This window comes from Sabethes cyaneus, chromosome 2, assembly GCF_943734655.1.
Source record: "Sabethes cyaneus chromosome 2, idSabCyanKW18_F2, whole genome shotgun sequence".
NCBI classification, from domain to species: Eukaryota; Metazoa; Arthropoda; class Insecta; order Diptera; family Culicidae; genus Sabethes; species Sabethes cyaneus.
This window is the reverse complement of record NC_071354.1, coordinates 74,406,572-74,424,126: the sequence shown is the minus strand read 5'-3', so window position 1 is coordinate 74,424,126 and position 17,555 is coordinate 74,406,572. Positions and strand designations below refer to the sequence as shown.

The following is a 17,555-nucleotide window of genomic DNA, read 5'->3' as shown; positions in this document are numbered from 1 at the left end:
GATAATCTGTTTATTTATTTAGAACTGCCCCTCTAGAGGTGTTCGTCGAGTGGTTGATTATCGAAAGCCACCCACTAGAACTGGTATTCATAAAACATTAGCTCAGCTATCATTTGGAATCGGAAAAACGAAACAATATTCAGCTGGGAAATTTCTTTTAATAAACAAATTTTTTTCTACCTTCTAGTTTTAAAACCTTCCTGCTCCTACCACCCTCAACTCCGCGTGAAAACGATATCTCAAGAAGCTCGAAACATGGTTTCAAGTGCACTAGAACAAGTCAGTCAAGAAGCTGCAAAAAAAGCCGACGTGAATCTATGTCAGCGCAAGCGATTTGCTTGCGTTTCTCAGGAGGAAGCATACTATTCGCAGTACAGCAAAAAAAACTTAACTTGTGCGCTCTTCAAATATCACTCGAATTAAATGACTGCGCGAATATGTGTGCACTTTACAAATCCCACATATTTCGCGCGATCGTGCCCCGTCACTTTTCAAACGTTGGCCGGTCGCTCTTCCATAACAATCAATTTGCGGCAACAGCACAACCCGTTTAACGCGGCTACGAGCGAAATACACATGTGCACACGCACGCACACTATAATTATGTCATTGACCCACATTTGTGCATGTTGTGCTGCTGTATACTATTTTTTGCTGTGCCTTCTTTTTTTGGAGGCTCCTCATCAGTCATAGAATGCAGAATGAATGGCATCGGAAAGCCCCACGATTATTCGACAAATTCAAAAGGGTTAGTCGATTCGTTGACAGTGCGAAGTCTTTTACCCTCAGTTTGTATGCAATGGTTTATTACCTGAAATCATAAACAACAAAGTGTTTTATTAAACAACTTTTTCCATTTTTTTATATCGGTTGTTAAATTAATTAATTGGTCAAGTTATTTTTACTTTCTTATGGGAGGAGTAAATGTAAATGAGGGTAAATATGTGAAGAACAAACGAATTGGAAGAGCAAAAGAAAACTGGCGATGAGACGCTCCAATGATAAGCTGGTCGGTGGTGTAATTGGATAACGCACTCGACCGTGCATCGTTGGTCACCTGTCCAGTGATTTTTTTTTATTCTAAGAATAAGCTAACAAGCTTTTGGAGAAGACACTCGTTAATTTGGCTGATATGTTTACAAAAGTTCCATTGCTTGACGGATTCTACGCTAAAAGCAAAGAAAATTTCAGAATTTCTTCAAATAGAGCGTACTTTAAATGTACGAGATACCTTAATATAACACTTGTAAGTCCCGGTTTGTGTTAACACGTACATTCAATTAAATTTAAAATAACCTACAACCGCCGTAGGAAATTTGTTTGTTTTTGCAACGAGCGAGGTACGAAAGCAAACAACTAATTTAATTCTTACATTGCTACTCGAACTTCAATAAGGCAATTCGACCGCTTTAATGAAATCACTCTATTGGCAACGTTCTTATTCAAAACCGCCTTATTCGGGGAAAAGCTATAAATATATCATTGTAAACAAAGCATAAGTCATCAAAAATTCGGCAGTGTCACGCCAAACACACAAATACTGTTGTGTTGCCTGCGTTGCGAGTTAATCGAGGGTAATCCAAACACGAAATTATGTCATCGATTTGCGATAAACATTTACTTACGTACTCGTTCAAAACTTTCGGTCGAAAAAAAGTAATTTACGTAGGTCACTATTTAAATGCTAATCTTCTGTCAGTCTATCAAACCATACAAACCTAAGCGGTTTAATAGCTTACACCGTATTTAAGCTGGATTTGCTATAATAAATTGAAAAGAAACAAAAGCAGCAAAGCCGCGAATGTGTGACAAACCAACTGAACCACTGCAAAGCACATTGACATTTGAAAGCAAGAAATTTACCTCTGCCTTCAGTGTTTGTCTTCTTTTTAATGACAATGGGACGCAGGATTAGACGCTCCACCCAACTCCTTTTGCCGATTAAAGCTGATTTCATTTGTTAAAATAAAACTTTCACCGTTATTAGCCGAAGCAATGACAGAAAATTTGACAGCGGAAATGTCCTTAAACACATTTTAATTTAATAGAAAAACATTTTCTTCCGAATACGACCCGAGTGAACCCGCCCGATCCAGGGCACTCGCCGCCACTACTCTTCTCTGGACGTACATAGTTTCCTGCCAAGGCTTCGTCGATCATCGGTTTAATGCCAGCCGGTGTCTGTAGTGGGCCACAACCACCCGCCGCCGGCCGCCGCTAGCCAAGGAGCGGCAGGTTCGGTTACACTAGGTTACAGATGGACTGAATAGAGTAGATAGGTGTTACTGTGTACAAATCCTATACCTATGCGAACACCAAGTGAGAGTGGCGGCGACGACGACGGGCAGTGAAATAAAATTGAAAACACCGCGCGCGCGCCAGTAAGAAGCGAAAATTGGAACGTGCCGCAGCCAAAGTGTGCCGCCGCCGTTGTTGTTGTTGTTGTTGTTGTTGCTGCTGCTGGTGCTGTTGTTTCCCTGCACTTCATCGGTTTGTTCGGTTTCGTTGCATAATTTGATCTCTTTCTATTTTCGCTGGCTTTGCTGCTTTAGCCGTTGTTGTTTTGTGTAATACTTTCAGGAATTTTTACTCGAATAGCATACGATATGGCAACGGCGGCGGTGGCGGCGGCGACGGCAGCAGCAGCGGCTGTTGTCGCTACGCGGCGGTTTGTCTTCGAACACTTAGGCATGAAAATCGAGCTGCATTTCGGATTGAATTGGCTACCTCAAGCAGACGTATGGTTATCGGTTTATGTTTTAGGTAACCATTGATTTACAGCGACAGCAAATTGGCTTAATCTCGTTGAGGTGAGAGACGTCAAGCGGGGTGTTATGTACTGTAGAGTAGGAGGTGCTTTGTGGCATTAACTTTTTGTAAGTTGAACGAAAACCGATTAGGCGTCGGAAATATTTGCGGATCTTTAACGTGGCACTTTCGAGTCATAAAGGACCTTTAAACGATACGAAATCAATCTCGTAAGTCAGACCCCGCAGCTCATTGTTATGGTTGTCTAGATATCTCGAGCAAAATGTCAGTTCCAATGTGCAAAAAAAAAAAGATTTTTTTCATGTCTCCTCCACCTCCACGACATCTCTATCTTGGTCTACAAAGTTTGACAGTACCCCCATTAAGATGAACCCCTCGATACTGAACCCCAAACAACAATGGTCGTCGCCTTGATTTTCTCTGAAGTAATTTCCAGCCCAGTGTTTTTCACGTTTCAAATCCAGTCACAGGAAGATAGCGACTGTTATCGGTCCAAATGCAAAAGAAACTTAGCCTTTTTTTACTTTTTCGGACTCCTCTGCCTTAACAAACCACATTTGTTAATTCCTCTGCGATGATTTCCTTATATCAAAGAATGTACCTGTATCAATTTTGGTGGAGATTCCGGAGTTATGGCGGAACATCAGTAATTCTCGTTGAAACGGGGCCACTACTAACACGAGATCTTCAAATATTGGAACTTTTGTTCTTGATTGATCGGAAATGATTTAAAAAACTGGAAATTACACTTCTAATACCTCGAAACAGTGGACCCCTCGTTCGCCAGGGGTCCAACAGTTTCAAAAAGTTAATTTTTTTGCAAACCTTGAGATTTATATCATGTAATATTTCCAAATTTTGCAAATTGGCAGGGCTTTCAAAATAGTAAAAAGTTTTTTGGCGGCCATCTTGCATTTGGTCGTCATACTGGATTTTATAAAAAAAATCGCCGTTTTCATCATTTCCCCAACTATTTCCTATTTCCTATTAGAGGTTTCCATCTTGCGCATCTCAACCTCTCGCTCTAATATGTCATTTGAGCCGCTCATATTGTGCATCGGATCGTACTACCGATATGGTCCGAGGAGAAACTACCGGCAGACTGGTTATTGGTAGCTCTCCTATTCGTTATCTGCAAGAAAGGTTATTGTCTCGAGTGCAGCAATTACCGTAGTAAAACCCTTCTTAAATCGACCTATAAAACTATCTCCCACAGCTTGATCCACAGACAGAGGCCAGGCCGTTACAACAATGCCAATGTAATTTTTAAGAGAAACGCTCCAAAACGGACCAAATATTCACCTTAATCCTTGACAAACTTCGAAACGAACACGATGGTGCCGATCAGCCATCTACCCATAGACTTCAAGGCGGTGTACGATTTAGTGAAGCGAAATCAGTAAACCAAAATGAAATCACACCGAGTAATCAAAATCCATGACATCAAAACATCAAATTCTGTTTTCAGTTTCCTTTAAAGCATTACTCGGGAACTTGAAATTGTTGAATGGGAACCGTGTTCTGGCACCGGCGACGCGATTGCTCGCTGGCGAATCCCCAGTTAATCGAGTCCGAACTGTATTGATTTTTAGGTGTACTCTACTGAAAAATTGCCAGATACCTTTTTGTAATTTTCAGATCAGTGCATCTACTAAAAACCGAGGTGTTTTACTAGCACAGACATCAGTTTGATAATTATCAGTGCGGCTGCAGGCAAAAGTACGCTTGAAGAACAGTAAATTAATTTCTCTCGTTCTTGAAACATTTAATTAAAATCTTTGGAGTCATTTTCTCCACGATTTCTAGATTTTCCAAGCACGGACGTAAACTTAGTACACAATTTGACTACTGTGTATCAATTTTCGTTCCTCGACGGTTGCAGTTCAAGAAACAGAACAAAGCATGCTCAAACGGCACGCAATAACACTGGTTAATTGGAAAGTAGGTTGACTTTTTATTGCTCTCAGTGAGGTTGTAGAGGTAGTTCACTATCAATTTCTCGAGCACAGACGACAAAACTGCACATTGCCACTAATATTTTATTTTTAGGATTTTCTGGTGGTTTTAATGCAATGGAATGGAACTAATAAAGCGGTTGCGAGATTTAGAATTTTTAATTTCCCGAGTTTATCTCTAGGAAATAATACGTATTTGGTAATGTAAAATAGTAGTTTAGGACGGTTGCCGGATAAACTGACGGGATTGATCAGAGCAGCATTGGATCAAGCGATTAGAGACCGAAAGTGGAGACTAGAAAGGATCAGCTTAGAAAAAAATATCGCGATGACCAAAAATACATCAAATATAGAAGGTCAAGGAAAACGACTGGCTAAAGTGATTCCCATCGTCATTTAGCGAATGTTACACGCACTGCCGGTCCGGTACCAGGAACATGGGGGCCCAATGTGAGACATGGCTCGACCATGTTGAAGTTGAATTACGAGTGTTGAAAGTAGCCAAGGAACGAGAACAATGGAAACAAAACGTTTGATACAGAACGAGCCACCCTGGTTCTAAGCTGCCAAAGGAGGAGGAGGAGCTTACCAAAGTTTAATAGCGTATCTTGTCTGATCCTAAAATAATTCGAATGTGTTTAACAATTGCGTTATACCAATCGAAGTTACTATAGCAACTGTGAAGAAAATTTACCAATAATTTTTCCTTTTTTCGGGTTATCCAGCTGGTCGCTTAATAACGAACAACACTCTATACCCGTCCCTTTTCTGTTGTCGTCATCAGAGTATCAGGGAGACCTCAAACGTCAGTTTTATTTGACGAGACAGGCAATGTCGAACACTAAACTTGATCTCTCTGCCAAAGGCCGGGACGTCATATTTTAAATATTATGATGATGATGAGAGGAAAAATGATAGATAGATCGAATTTGTAAACGTGCTTTGTCCAGAACATTTTGTACTACTTGAATTATACAATGTGGACAACACCGGTTGTCCTCAACCGCGCACTCGCCATCAATTTTCCAACACAAACAACTACAAATGAATCAGCAGGATGACAAATCTCGAACCATCAATGGTTATCAACTTATCATGGCTCGACCCATGGAGAAAATTTCATCTTCCATCAAAGTGAGTGGCTACAAAGTGAATTGAACGCAGTACGACGTGGGCGTTCGCGACAGTCGACAGAAGCTTTAAACCATAGAGTCGCACCCACCTCCCAACTTTCGAGACCAAACAGCTAGTGCGCAGTATTTATAACGGGAATTCGCCACTAAACTCCATAAACCGACCGCTACCAAGTGCCCAGCTGTCCCGATGCCTGCATAGATATATGTTTGCAACTGCATAATACAATCGAATGGCCAATCATCTCAACATTAAGACGTAGAAACGTGTTTTTCTCCCATCAGAATTTGTAAAATTAACTAGAATTTTTAATATTTTGCTCTTGCCTTTCTTCAGCGGTTACCTTTACCTCTTCTCACCCTCTCCCTGGTTAGCTCTGCTTGAATTTTTAAGCTAATCCAGATGACTTTTTACATTTTAGAACACGTCGATCAACATTAGCAGAAATTCCTGAATGGGAACATCATTAGAATGAATTATGTAAAATATAGGATAAATATCAACATGAATTTTTGTATCCCCCAATATTTGCTTTTTTAACCTCCCTGTTGGCCTCGAGGTACAATGCTGGTCTAGTAAGCTAGTCGTCAAATGTTCGATTCTAGAGTAGGACGTGCTTGCTTGCTCCTACTGACACTAGTAGGATCGTTACACTGGCCCCGTAATTTTCCTGTACTCTAACGGCCGGCTGCGAAGTCTGTCGATAAAGAAGGGTAATGTCTAATGACGGTTTAAGCCCAAGGCTTTGCTTTTGATATCTGTGTTAGGGAAAATGCGGTGCAACTCTACTGTTTGGGCAAATATGATCCTAGTTCATAATTATGTAAGGGCTTGTTTTTAACCCGCTACTGATGTTCGACGAAAGTAAACCATCAAGAGCCACTGTGTGACCCGTTTTTCATGGCAGTATAATGTGAAATGTTTAAACTTAAATATATTTTGCAATTTCTAATTGTAGTGGTTGTACCGGCTGTTGCAGCTCTAGATCCTGTCCTATAAATAATGGACGCAGTCAAAAACCGCTGTCACATCGCAATCCTTCATATTTAGTTTATTTTTGTGGGTGCGTCTTGTTGTTTATTTTTATCTTTCAGCACCTGTGCAGCGGTGTTTCCAGTAGTTTTTTTAATAGAAGTACGTCGAAAAATTGTGCACAAATTGTATACAAACAGAACCACGATAAAGTTAGCGAAAATCGAAGAAAGAAAATGTGCCGAAGAAAGCCGTGCAAACAACGATCAGGAAGTCCTGTGAGAATAATTTGGTTTGGTGATTAGCCGAAAACGGGTCGAAAATTTATTATGCCAGCCCTCGTTTAGAACATCGTATAGTTTCAGCAAAAGAAGGAGGTTTTAGTACAGGGGGTCAGAAAGGTTGGCACATCAAAATCACATGTTCGTGGTGCAAAATAACGTTGGAATTTACGAACCAATAAGAAGCAGAAGCAGTAGAAGAAACAAGAAGCACCGATCAGGTCTAGAGGGTGAAAGCTGTGCGATACGATGCTTGCTGGGAATTTAAAGTGCTTAATAATGGACGACAAAACAGGTGAGAAATTCGATTAGCTATACGGTGCAAAAGAGGGCAAGTAATTGACCAGTCTATTTAAAAACATCCATCCAGTTGAAAAATTTAGTAAAAAGGCTATGGTCCGGCAAGCTATTTGTTCTTCTTCGTCAGCACAGAGCCGGGGTGGCGCGTGCTGTTTCAAGCACTCGTCTCCATTCAACTCGGTCTTGGGCCATCCGTCGCCAATTACCTAGTCGTCTCAGAAGTCGCAAATCGCTTTCGACCTGGTCAAGCCATCGTACACGTTGGGCCCCCTGTTTCTGGTGCCGGTGGGGTTGTTGAAGAGGATTGTTTTCGTCGCACTGTCGTGTCCGGTATCCTTACGACGTGTCCGACCCACCGTAGCCTGCTAACTTTCACCAGATGTACGATGGGAGCCTCCCCAAGCAGTGCCTGTAGCTCATGATTCATACGCCTCCGCCACTCTCCGCTTTGAATTTGTACTCCGCCAAATATCGTCCGCAGCACTTTCCGCTCGAACACGGCAAGGGCGCGTATGTCCACACCGGTCTACCGGTCTAATAAGGGTTTTGTACATTGTTAGCTTCGTGCGGCGGCGTATGCTTCCTGATCGTAGCGTTTTACGAAGGGCAAAGTAGGCCCGATTTCCCGCTTGGATGCGTCGCTGGATCTCCTTACTAGTGTTGTTGTCCGCGGTCACCAGCGATCCCAAATACACGAACTCCTCAACCACTTCTAGTTCGTCGCCGTCAACGGTTACCGTCCGTAGGAGACGCGCGTTTGTTTCCTTTGAGCCTCTTCCTTTCATGTATTTGGTCTTCGACGCATTTATTTTTAGCCCAATTCTCCTAGACTCCGTTTCCAGTCTGGCGTAGATTGTCTCCGCCGTTGCAAAGTTCCTGGCTATGATATCGAAGTCATCTGCAAAGCCTAAAAGTTGGCTACCCTTGGTAAAAAGCGTGCCTCTCATTTCGATGCCCGCTCGTCGGATCACCCCCTCAAGAGCGATGTTGAACAGCATGCAGGATAAACCGTCACCTTGTCTCAACCCACGCCGCGTCTCGAAGGGACTCGAGAGTGTCCCAGAGATGCGTACGAAACACATCATTCGATCCAATGTAGCTCTGATCAGTCGCGTCAGTTTGTCCGGAAAACCGCGTTCGCGAATTATCTGCCATAGCTTGTCTCGATCGACTCAATAAAGATGTGATGCGTGGGCACGTTGTACTACCGACATTTCTGCAAGATATGTCGGATAGTAAAAATTTGATCCGTAGTTGCGCGAGCCCCCATGAAACCCGCCTGATAATTCCCTACAAAACCTTGTGCTATCGGTGACAACCGGTGTAACAGGATCTGGGAGAGTACCTTGTAGGCGGCGTTTACCAACGTAATACCGCGATAGTTGCAACAGTCTAGCCTATTTGTAGATGAGACAAACCACTCCTTCCATCCATTCCTCCGGTAGCTTTTCCTCCTCCCAAATCCTCGAAATAACCCAGTGTAGAGCCTTTGCTAGCGTTTCTCCGCCATGTTTTTTAAGTTCTGCCGGTAGGCGGCCCTTCCCAGCGGCTTTAGCGGCAGCTGATTTCTCGTATGACTTCTTGAAAATCAGGTGCTAGGACATTGCTATCTTCCATGGGCGCTCCTAGGTTAATTACCGTTCCGCCTCCCTCTGTGACTTCGCCATTGTGGTGTTTATCGAAGAAATGCTTCCATCTGTCGACCACCTCGCGCTCGTTTGTGATTAGATTACCTCCCTCGTCCCTACACATGTCAGGTTTCGGTGTGTAGCCCTTCCGAGTTTGGTTCACCTTCTCATAAAACTTGCGCGTGTCATTAGCTCGGAATAGTTGTGCTAATTCTTCACGATCTCTGTCCTCCTTTTGGCGCTTTTTCCTCCTCAGGATCGTGGGTCAATTGGTTCCTACAATGAGGTTATATTCGTGATAAAGTTCAAAGCCGATGGAGGCATTACCACCGAGGCAGGCGAATCAGGTATATTCATGAGGGATGTTCATCGATTCAAATGATCATTTTTTCGTGAATTCTCCAACCACAGGGATAGCACTGAATTTTTGTAATAACCATATTTCAACAGTATTTCTAACACAGATTGCGTCCGTAACATTTTGGTGCTATTTTTACTAAAAACTGGGCGTATCCATATTTTTTGGAACAGACTCCATGAAAGAAAACAAGCCAGACTGTTCACGCAGCGCATTGTTATTTTTTCTAGTGCCTAATTAGTATTACCAGGTAGGGTGCTTGATAATTAACTATTCTGTTGAGGTTGACCATACAGTTAGCTGACAAACAGTTTGTATATTTCCGTCGTTTATTATTGGAAATATTAAAAAAATGGAATGTTGGCTGTAATTGAATCATTTATGCAATGCAGCACAATGCACATTCAAAGCTGATATATAATTACATCCTTACTAACAATATATTTTCACATGTGGTACTTGGAGTAGACACAAAACCGTACTGACATCAGCATGTAATTTACGACTTTTGCATAAATCTCATTCGACATACTGATGTTGAAACGTGAAACTGTTAAACATGGACCTAAACAGGTGCATTAAAATAACTTTTTATAGCCGAGTATATGGCTGCTGGGCTGGCATTCCAACAAAGACAGAGCCAGTTATGGCTAATGTTACAAAACTGAAGATTTTCAAATTGACATTGGTAAAGAACATTAAGAGCTAAACAGCATCATTGGTCATACTTAGCAAATCGTTGCAAGCATGCCCTCGGATAGCGGATAACTTCACCAAATCGCCAATCCAATCGAACGTCAAGCTTAGTCGATATTCGAGACCACGTTGAGCAGGGTTGCGTATTACCTGCGTGTAAAAACCAGATTCGCGACCGGTTGGCCTAGAAACCTTCCTTCCTTCCGTCTGTCTGTCTGTCAATCCGAGCGCGAGAGCAAACTGCTTGATGGCGAATTATTTCATTAAGCAAACATCACCGTACGCTGGCTGTCGGGGATTTAGATTTAACACACCATCCCCATCCATTGGCGGCGGGTGTAGGTATTTGTTTGAGTGTACTTGAAAGCGTTCGAGCAAGTTCAAGTTCATCCGCCGTATTGAAGGAACCCACCGAATCCGTCGCGACGGCGGCGACGGCACACTATCCTAATAAAAACACAGTAACCCGTGGTAAACAAAACTCACCATTTGTTCTTCTGGTTCTCCTCAGCGGCCGCCATCCGGTGCCTCGTCGTCTCGTACACATCTTCGGTGGCGTGAATCCGCATCTTATGCGGTAAGTGGCCCATGTTCTGCAGCTGTTGGCCCTGATTCTGCTGAATGCACTCAATCGACCCGTTGCCCTCGATGTCCGTGATGGAGAAGCTAAACTTTTGGCCATTGCTAGTGCTGGAGGGAAAGGACAAGTAGCCCTGACCGTTGGCGAGGAACTGTATCGACGGGTTGAGTGCGGTGCCAAGTTTAATCTGCAAAAAAAATAAAACGAAAGAGAAAGTTCCGGCATTAGTGATTACGCGCAGTCAATTTAGCAGCGGTTTAGGCATTGGCAGTCCGGCCAACAACACATTGTTGCATGAGGTTTGTTTCGCTACGTGCGGACGGACTGACTTTGTGCAATTTGGACAAATAAGGAAGTATCAAGCAAACCGACGACGACACCACACGGAGAGCGAGCGTCGGTCGGAAATAAACGATCGATTGATCACCATCAAATTAGGAGATAAAAACAGAGACGACCAGCCGACGAACAACCGTGCACAAACTTGGTAAAAGCGCAATGGTAATAATTTTCCTGTCTTGCTTCTTTTGTGAGTGGTTATCTCGTTTGTGATCATTTCGAGTGTGTGCACTGAGATGGACGTGTACATGGTTGTTTCGTTAATGGCCGCCTCGAGTGTTTGTGGGTACGCGTACAGTGTTGATAAGCCGATCAAGCACGAAAGTGCAGTCTAAAATTAGGCAAATGTTATTTTTACATCAGTACTGTTTTTGTACAGTGCGCCATGATTTGTTTACTTGGACTTTCCCAAGACTACCGATTTATTTTGATTGTGATTCAGATCTGGCACTAATTGATGATAAGAATACATAACAGACTTCAGGCTTGGTCTGACATTTCGCAATCAAGATATAGGTTGCAGGAGAAAGAAATTACTCGGCTTCAATTTTTGAATTTGTCAACTCCCAACAAAATACACTAAAGAGGCTCATTAATTTCGAATAACATTCATGTTTAGAAAATTCCTACTCCACAAATAAATACATTTGTTTCTGTACTGCACGCTCTTACGCAGCAAATCCGAACCATTCCAAACCCGGGCCGCGGGCCATTCAAGAAGCTCACTGCCTCTATCCCGGCAACAAACGTGATACAAAAATGCAGAAGGAAATGAAACCGGTTTACTCATTGCAGACACTGCCGCCACCGACTACCGTCATCTTCAACATCACCCTCGGCAACATAGACATCGACAGGCAGATTCAAGTGGATATAGACCTAGTTGGCGGAACTTTCCTTCCCGAGGCGCGCGGAATGCCTTGGATACTCGAACGAAAACAAGTGATCATTTTGTTATCGGCCGGGTGCACTCGTTTGAACCGGTCCGGGTGGAGGTGCAAACCGGCTACGAGGATGCATCTTCTTCGATAGCGCGCATATCAGCGATGATATGGTGGCAAGTTTTACGCGGCTCCAATATGTACACATTCGGTGTCAGCGAAAACAGGTTGCTGCCGATTCAGCTGTTTTGTACAGCCCGAGCGCGGGGCGTCTCAAAGCGGACCGCATCCATTTTAGATTTAGATAGTGTAAAATTCCTGAATCATTTCTCGTTCCTCACAGCTGCTGCCCCTTTCCGACGGACCCATTTTTCCTTCCGGTGTCAGTTTATGTGGTGAAAGAGAAAACTCGAACGTAAACAAACAATCTCAAGTGGGGTTCACGTTTCAAGTGGCCACCGCAGTGCCAAGCAGCGGCTATTGAAGGTTCTTGAGCTGAGGTTTCGGTTTGTTTTTCTGCTGCCCGACCGGGAACGACAAGAGGGCTGCTGACTGCTGCTGCTGCTGTCGGAAACGATGCGCAAGTGTGCATAATTTAAACTGTGTTTTAGAAAGTGATTATGAGGAGTTTAATTGTCCGTTAGCTCCATTAATTGGTCGGTTAATTGCTGAGAGCTCAATTCAATTTGATAGCGTGGTGTTGGTTCCCACACTTGTGGGATTTCGGTTTCCGGTTGCTTGTTCTGTCTCTTGAGTGTAGATTCACTTTTAAATATGTTACGTTGCTTTTCGGGAAGGTTTGTCGTCAAAGAATTTGAAAGAAAAATATTTTTTTTTGTTATTGCGGAGACTCCATTTTTTTAGACTTCCACGCGAAAATTATTAGCGTGGTTTTTTTCTTCGTGTCCCACATATGTTTGCAATATAGCAATTTGAACCCTCAATTTTCGTTATTGCCTCCTCACTGCATCCCTCCTTGCTTGACAAGCATATTTTCAATGTATTTGATAAGTACAGGATAATTATTATTAAAATATGAATTTGCGTAGGACTCAAGAGTTTTCAAAAACTCTTTCGCATATTTTGTTGCCAATTTTAAATCCAAGCAGATGAAGGGGATGAAACAAAAGCAAGCACTTAAGTCGTATTTAATTGGATCGAAAGGAAAATGCTTCCGTAAATCATGTTTTTGAACATCATCCATCTTTTTCTTCCAACAACTTTTTGTTTTCTTCTACGCATTGATTCCAATAAAAAGTCTATTGCTTTCCAAGTGCGCGCCATTGAAAAAATGTTAACACCATCTTTAATTTCTGTAATTTTTAATCCATTTACTAAAAAAACTATGTGTTTCACTAGCACAGACATCAGTTTGAACATAGTCAGTAGAACTGCAGACAAACGTGCGCTGGAGTAAGAGTAAATTAGTTTTTTCTCGCTCTCGAACATTTACATTAAATCCTCTTTGGAGTTATTTTCTCTTCGATTTCCTCAACTTGTCAAGCACGGACGACATCGCTGTACACGATTTTTGTGGCTTGACGATTGGAGCTCAGGAAACAGAATAAAACACTGGAACCACATTCGATAGCTGGGAATCAGTACGCCTTTTGATCATTGCTAGATCGTTCCGGTGTGTTAATATCCTCCCGATTACACCTTGAAGCGTTATGTTGAACAGGAGGCATAAGAGACTATCACCTTGTTGATGCTGGAGTCCGACCACTGTATGCCTTCCATCGTAGATTTAAAGGGTGTCCCACATCAAATTGCACTACGGAAGAAACGCTGTAGAAAATTACCCATTGGGTATTTTCTCTTGAAAAATTGAGTAGAACTAGTTTACAGCGTATTGTTTACACTCTATTTTTATCGCGGTCAGTTTTTCGAAAATTGGAAAAAATCACCCTAAATCTAAATCACCCGATAAGCAACGTCGCGCATTTATTTTGCGCAAGCACCTGGAAAATCCTCAACTCTCCCATCATGAATGATGAGACTAACGTCAAGGCAGACTACCGGCAGCTTCCGGAGCTAGTGTACTTCACCGCCCAGCACAAGTTTAATGTTCCGGAGGAAGTAAGGATGCAGAAACATTCATAATTTGCCAAGAAATACATGATTTGGCCAAGAAATACATCATGTGACAAACGGAGTGCGCCGTTCGTGACTGTAAAAGGGCAGATCTACCTCAAAGAGTGTCTACAGAAGCATCTGCTTCCTTTGTCGAAGCAACACGAGGGCCCTACGATCTTCTGGCCGGATCTACCTTCGTGCCAATATTCAAAGGATGTATTGGAGTGGTACGAAGCCAACGGAGTCACTTTCGTACCCAAGGACATGAACGCCTCCAACGCACCGGAACTAAGACTCTAGGTCTATTATGAATCAGGCACTACGGAAGCATCCCTAGGAGGACAAATCTGAAGAAGACATGAAGAAAAAGTGGATTTCCGTACAGATGAAGCTGCAGCTAGGTTGTACAGAACTTTTTAAGTGCAGTTCAGCGTAAGGAGCGAGCATACGCTTATGGTACTGAAGTTGAATGAAATAAATATGCCAAAAGCTTACAAATAAGTTATATTTTTGTTATCTGAAAGTTTGGAAGGGATCGGTCAATAAGGTAATTTTCTACAGCGTTTCTTCCGTGGTGCAATTTGATGTGGGACACCCTTTAATCAGCCTGATCAGCTTTCCGGTGGAGTCATTCTCGACCATGATTTTTCATAGCTCTTTTCGGTCGATGGTATCATATGTAGCTTTGAAGGCAATGAACAAATAGTGCGTAATAATTCGGTATTCACGGCCTTTCTAGTGGATCTACTGAAGCGTTAATATTCGTTTCGTCGTTGACCGTCCGGTTTTATAAGTTCCCATAAATCTGTTCGCAATTGATGATGACCGGCAGAATATGATTAGGGAGGGCCCTTTGTAGGCGGCGTCAAGAGCGGTGGTCGCACGATACTTCAGCAGTGCGCAGTTCAGTAGAGTTCGGCTGTTAGCGCAAGCAGGAATATTGGTTGAACGAATATTATGCTGTTTTTTTTTTTTGTTTTTATTATAGACCCTTTAATTTCTTATGCTGGTTTTCGTGAGGGTCTCATTACGACGTTTCAGGATTCTAGACAAGATTCGGGAGTATAGCCTGTAGACTCATAATAATTTATTCGTAGACTTCAAAACGACGTAAGAGTTAATCAGACGAAACGAGCTGTGACGGATGGGTGCAGTTTTGCTACGAAACTGTTTAAATCGGTTGGAATAGTGCTGGAGGGATTGAAATGAGGCGGAGGAACAGTGGATGAGATCTTATACACTTTCGTGATGAATTAACTGAAGCAAAGGAATGCGACCTCAAACTTCAACTAATCGATCACAAATTTGCTCAGCTTGCTCAGCTCTCCAGCAGATACACGATACACAGCAGCCATACTGTAGGCGCTAACAACATCAGTAGTAGCAGCAAAGCTTGCTGTTCTAACCTCTGGATTTGGTTAGCGGGAACAGACAAAAGAGACTATAAAAGAGCCCGCTTAACTTAACTCGTATTCAGTTCATTAAATTTACTGAGGGTTGCTTTGATGGACGATTATAGCAGAAGCAGTAGAAAATCCGATTACCCTGACAGAAGAAATTACAAAACATCCCCGGCAGCTAGCTGTCAATTTATTCAACTGACGGTAGCTTTGACGAAAGGAATGACGAATAACGCTTGCTAGCAGCAACAGCAGAACCAAATCACGCAACGGCTTTAACCATGGGTGGCTCTAGAGATTCTTTACGATCCCTCAACTAAGTGAGCGATTGTATTCCTGATTAGGAGCGGCTTACAACAGCGTCTGATCCAGAGCGAGCGGCTGAATTAAGAACCCCACAAACTCGGCATCGTAGCTCTGTAGCAAATCTATTGCAAAGGAGAAAAGGTTTGGACGATCCGTGACAAAAAAAAAGGACCAGTTTTACTAGAGGGGTGGCACCACCAACGAACTGCGAGCGGCCTTTGTATTGTCGGGAAGAATGCGGGAGGATTCGCGTGATTGGAAGACGATCAACGCGAGGATGTGCCTAATGAGAATAAAGGGCCGTAGGAAGGTAGACCCGGCAATAAGAAGGAAGCTTTCTACGTGCCGATGGAGGCAACATACGACAGCTGTTCGCCACGGGACATACAGATTGTCATCGTAGATATGAACGCCCAGGTCGGTAGGAAAAAAAAACGTAAAAAGACCGGCGATAGGACCTCATAGCCTGCACACCGAAACGAGTGATAACAGCCAACGATGTATAAACTTCGCAGCTTCAGAAGGCCTGGTGATCCGAAGCACCTTTCTCCCACGGGAAGACATTCCCAAAGCCACCTGGAGATCATCTGACCAACATACAATAAACCGTATATTGACCACGTTCTCAAAGATGACCGGTTCTTCTCTAATATCGCTGACACACGTTCCCTACGGGGTGCGGATATTGACTCTGACCATCACCTAGTAACAGTATATGCGAACTCAACACTGTCAACCATATACTAGAGACACTTCAAAGCTGTCCACTTTGACTGAACATTAGGCAGCTAGATAACCTGCAATCTACCGAGAACTACGCGAATACTGGATGAGGCACTGCCTTTTTCCAAAGAGTTTAGTGCTTCAGCCCTCGAGGATAGTTGAGGCAGAATACGCTCGGTTCCGTGAAGAGCCCTGGAGTATACAAAATGTCAACAAGTGGTGGAGTGGAGCATTAGTATTAGGGAGAACTCGGTCAAATATCTAAGAGCAAAGAACCAGTTGACCATAATTCTGAGGAGTAAAATGTGCCAGGAGGTGGACAGAGATCGTGAAAAATTAGAATAACTATTCCGAGCTGATGATGGCACGCGCAAGTTTTACGGGAAGATGAACCAAATTCGTAAAGGCTACACACTGAAACCTTACGGTGAAGGGAATTTCATGCAGATCACAGATGAGCGTGTGGCGGTCTACACGTGGAAGCAATTCTTAGATGAACACCTCAACGAGGAAGTTGCAGAGAGAGGCAGAACGGAAGTTAACCTAGGAGTGACCATGGAAGATAGTATAGTAATATCTTAGCACCTGATCTACAAGAAGTCAAACGAAAAATCGGGTTGCTGAAGACCAATATGCAACTTCGTGGCATAACGCTCGTAAACGCTGCCTACAAGTTACTCTCCCAGATCCTGTTACGCCGGCTGATACCAATAGCACAACGTTTCATAGGGAATTATTAGACAGGCTACATTAGAGGCACGCGCAACCACGTACCGAATTTTTACTATCCGACAGATCTTGCAGAAATATCGGAGGTACAACGTTCCCTCACAGCACATCTTTATTGACTTCAAAGCAGCATACGATACAGTCGATTGAGACCAGCTATGGCAGAAAATAAACGTACACAATTTTTCGGCCCAAGTGACGCTGCTGGTCAGAGCTAGTTACATTGCCATTGGATCGAATGATGTGTTACATGCGTATCTCGGGGATAGTCTCGAGTCTGTTCGAGACGCGGCGAATGTTGAAACAAGGTGACGGCTTATCCTGCAAGCTGTTCAACATCGCTCTTGAGGGGGTGGTCCGACAAGCGGACATCGACACGAGAGGCACGATTTTCACTAATGGTGACCAACTCTTAGGCTTCGCAGCAT

At 43.1% G+C, this 17,555-nt stretch overlaps 1 protein-coding gene across 6 annotated transcripts in view; it reads right to left on the bottom strand.

The window, feature by feature from the left end:
- The window catches only part of LOC128737742 (RNA polymerase II elongation factor Ell-like), a 190,001-nt gene that overhangs the window by 20,336 nt on the left and 152,110 nt on the right, over window positions 1-17,555 (bottom strand). For all 6 annotated transcript variants that reach the window (XM_053832443.1, XM_053832441.1, XM_053832446.1 and 3 more), the window contains one exon: window positions 10,580-10,860. In XM_053832443.1, coding sequence (XP_053688418.1) covers window positions 10,580-10,860 — 281 coding nt within the window. The remainder of the gene's footprint in view (window positions 1-10,579; window positions 10,861-17,555) is intronic.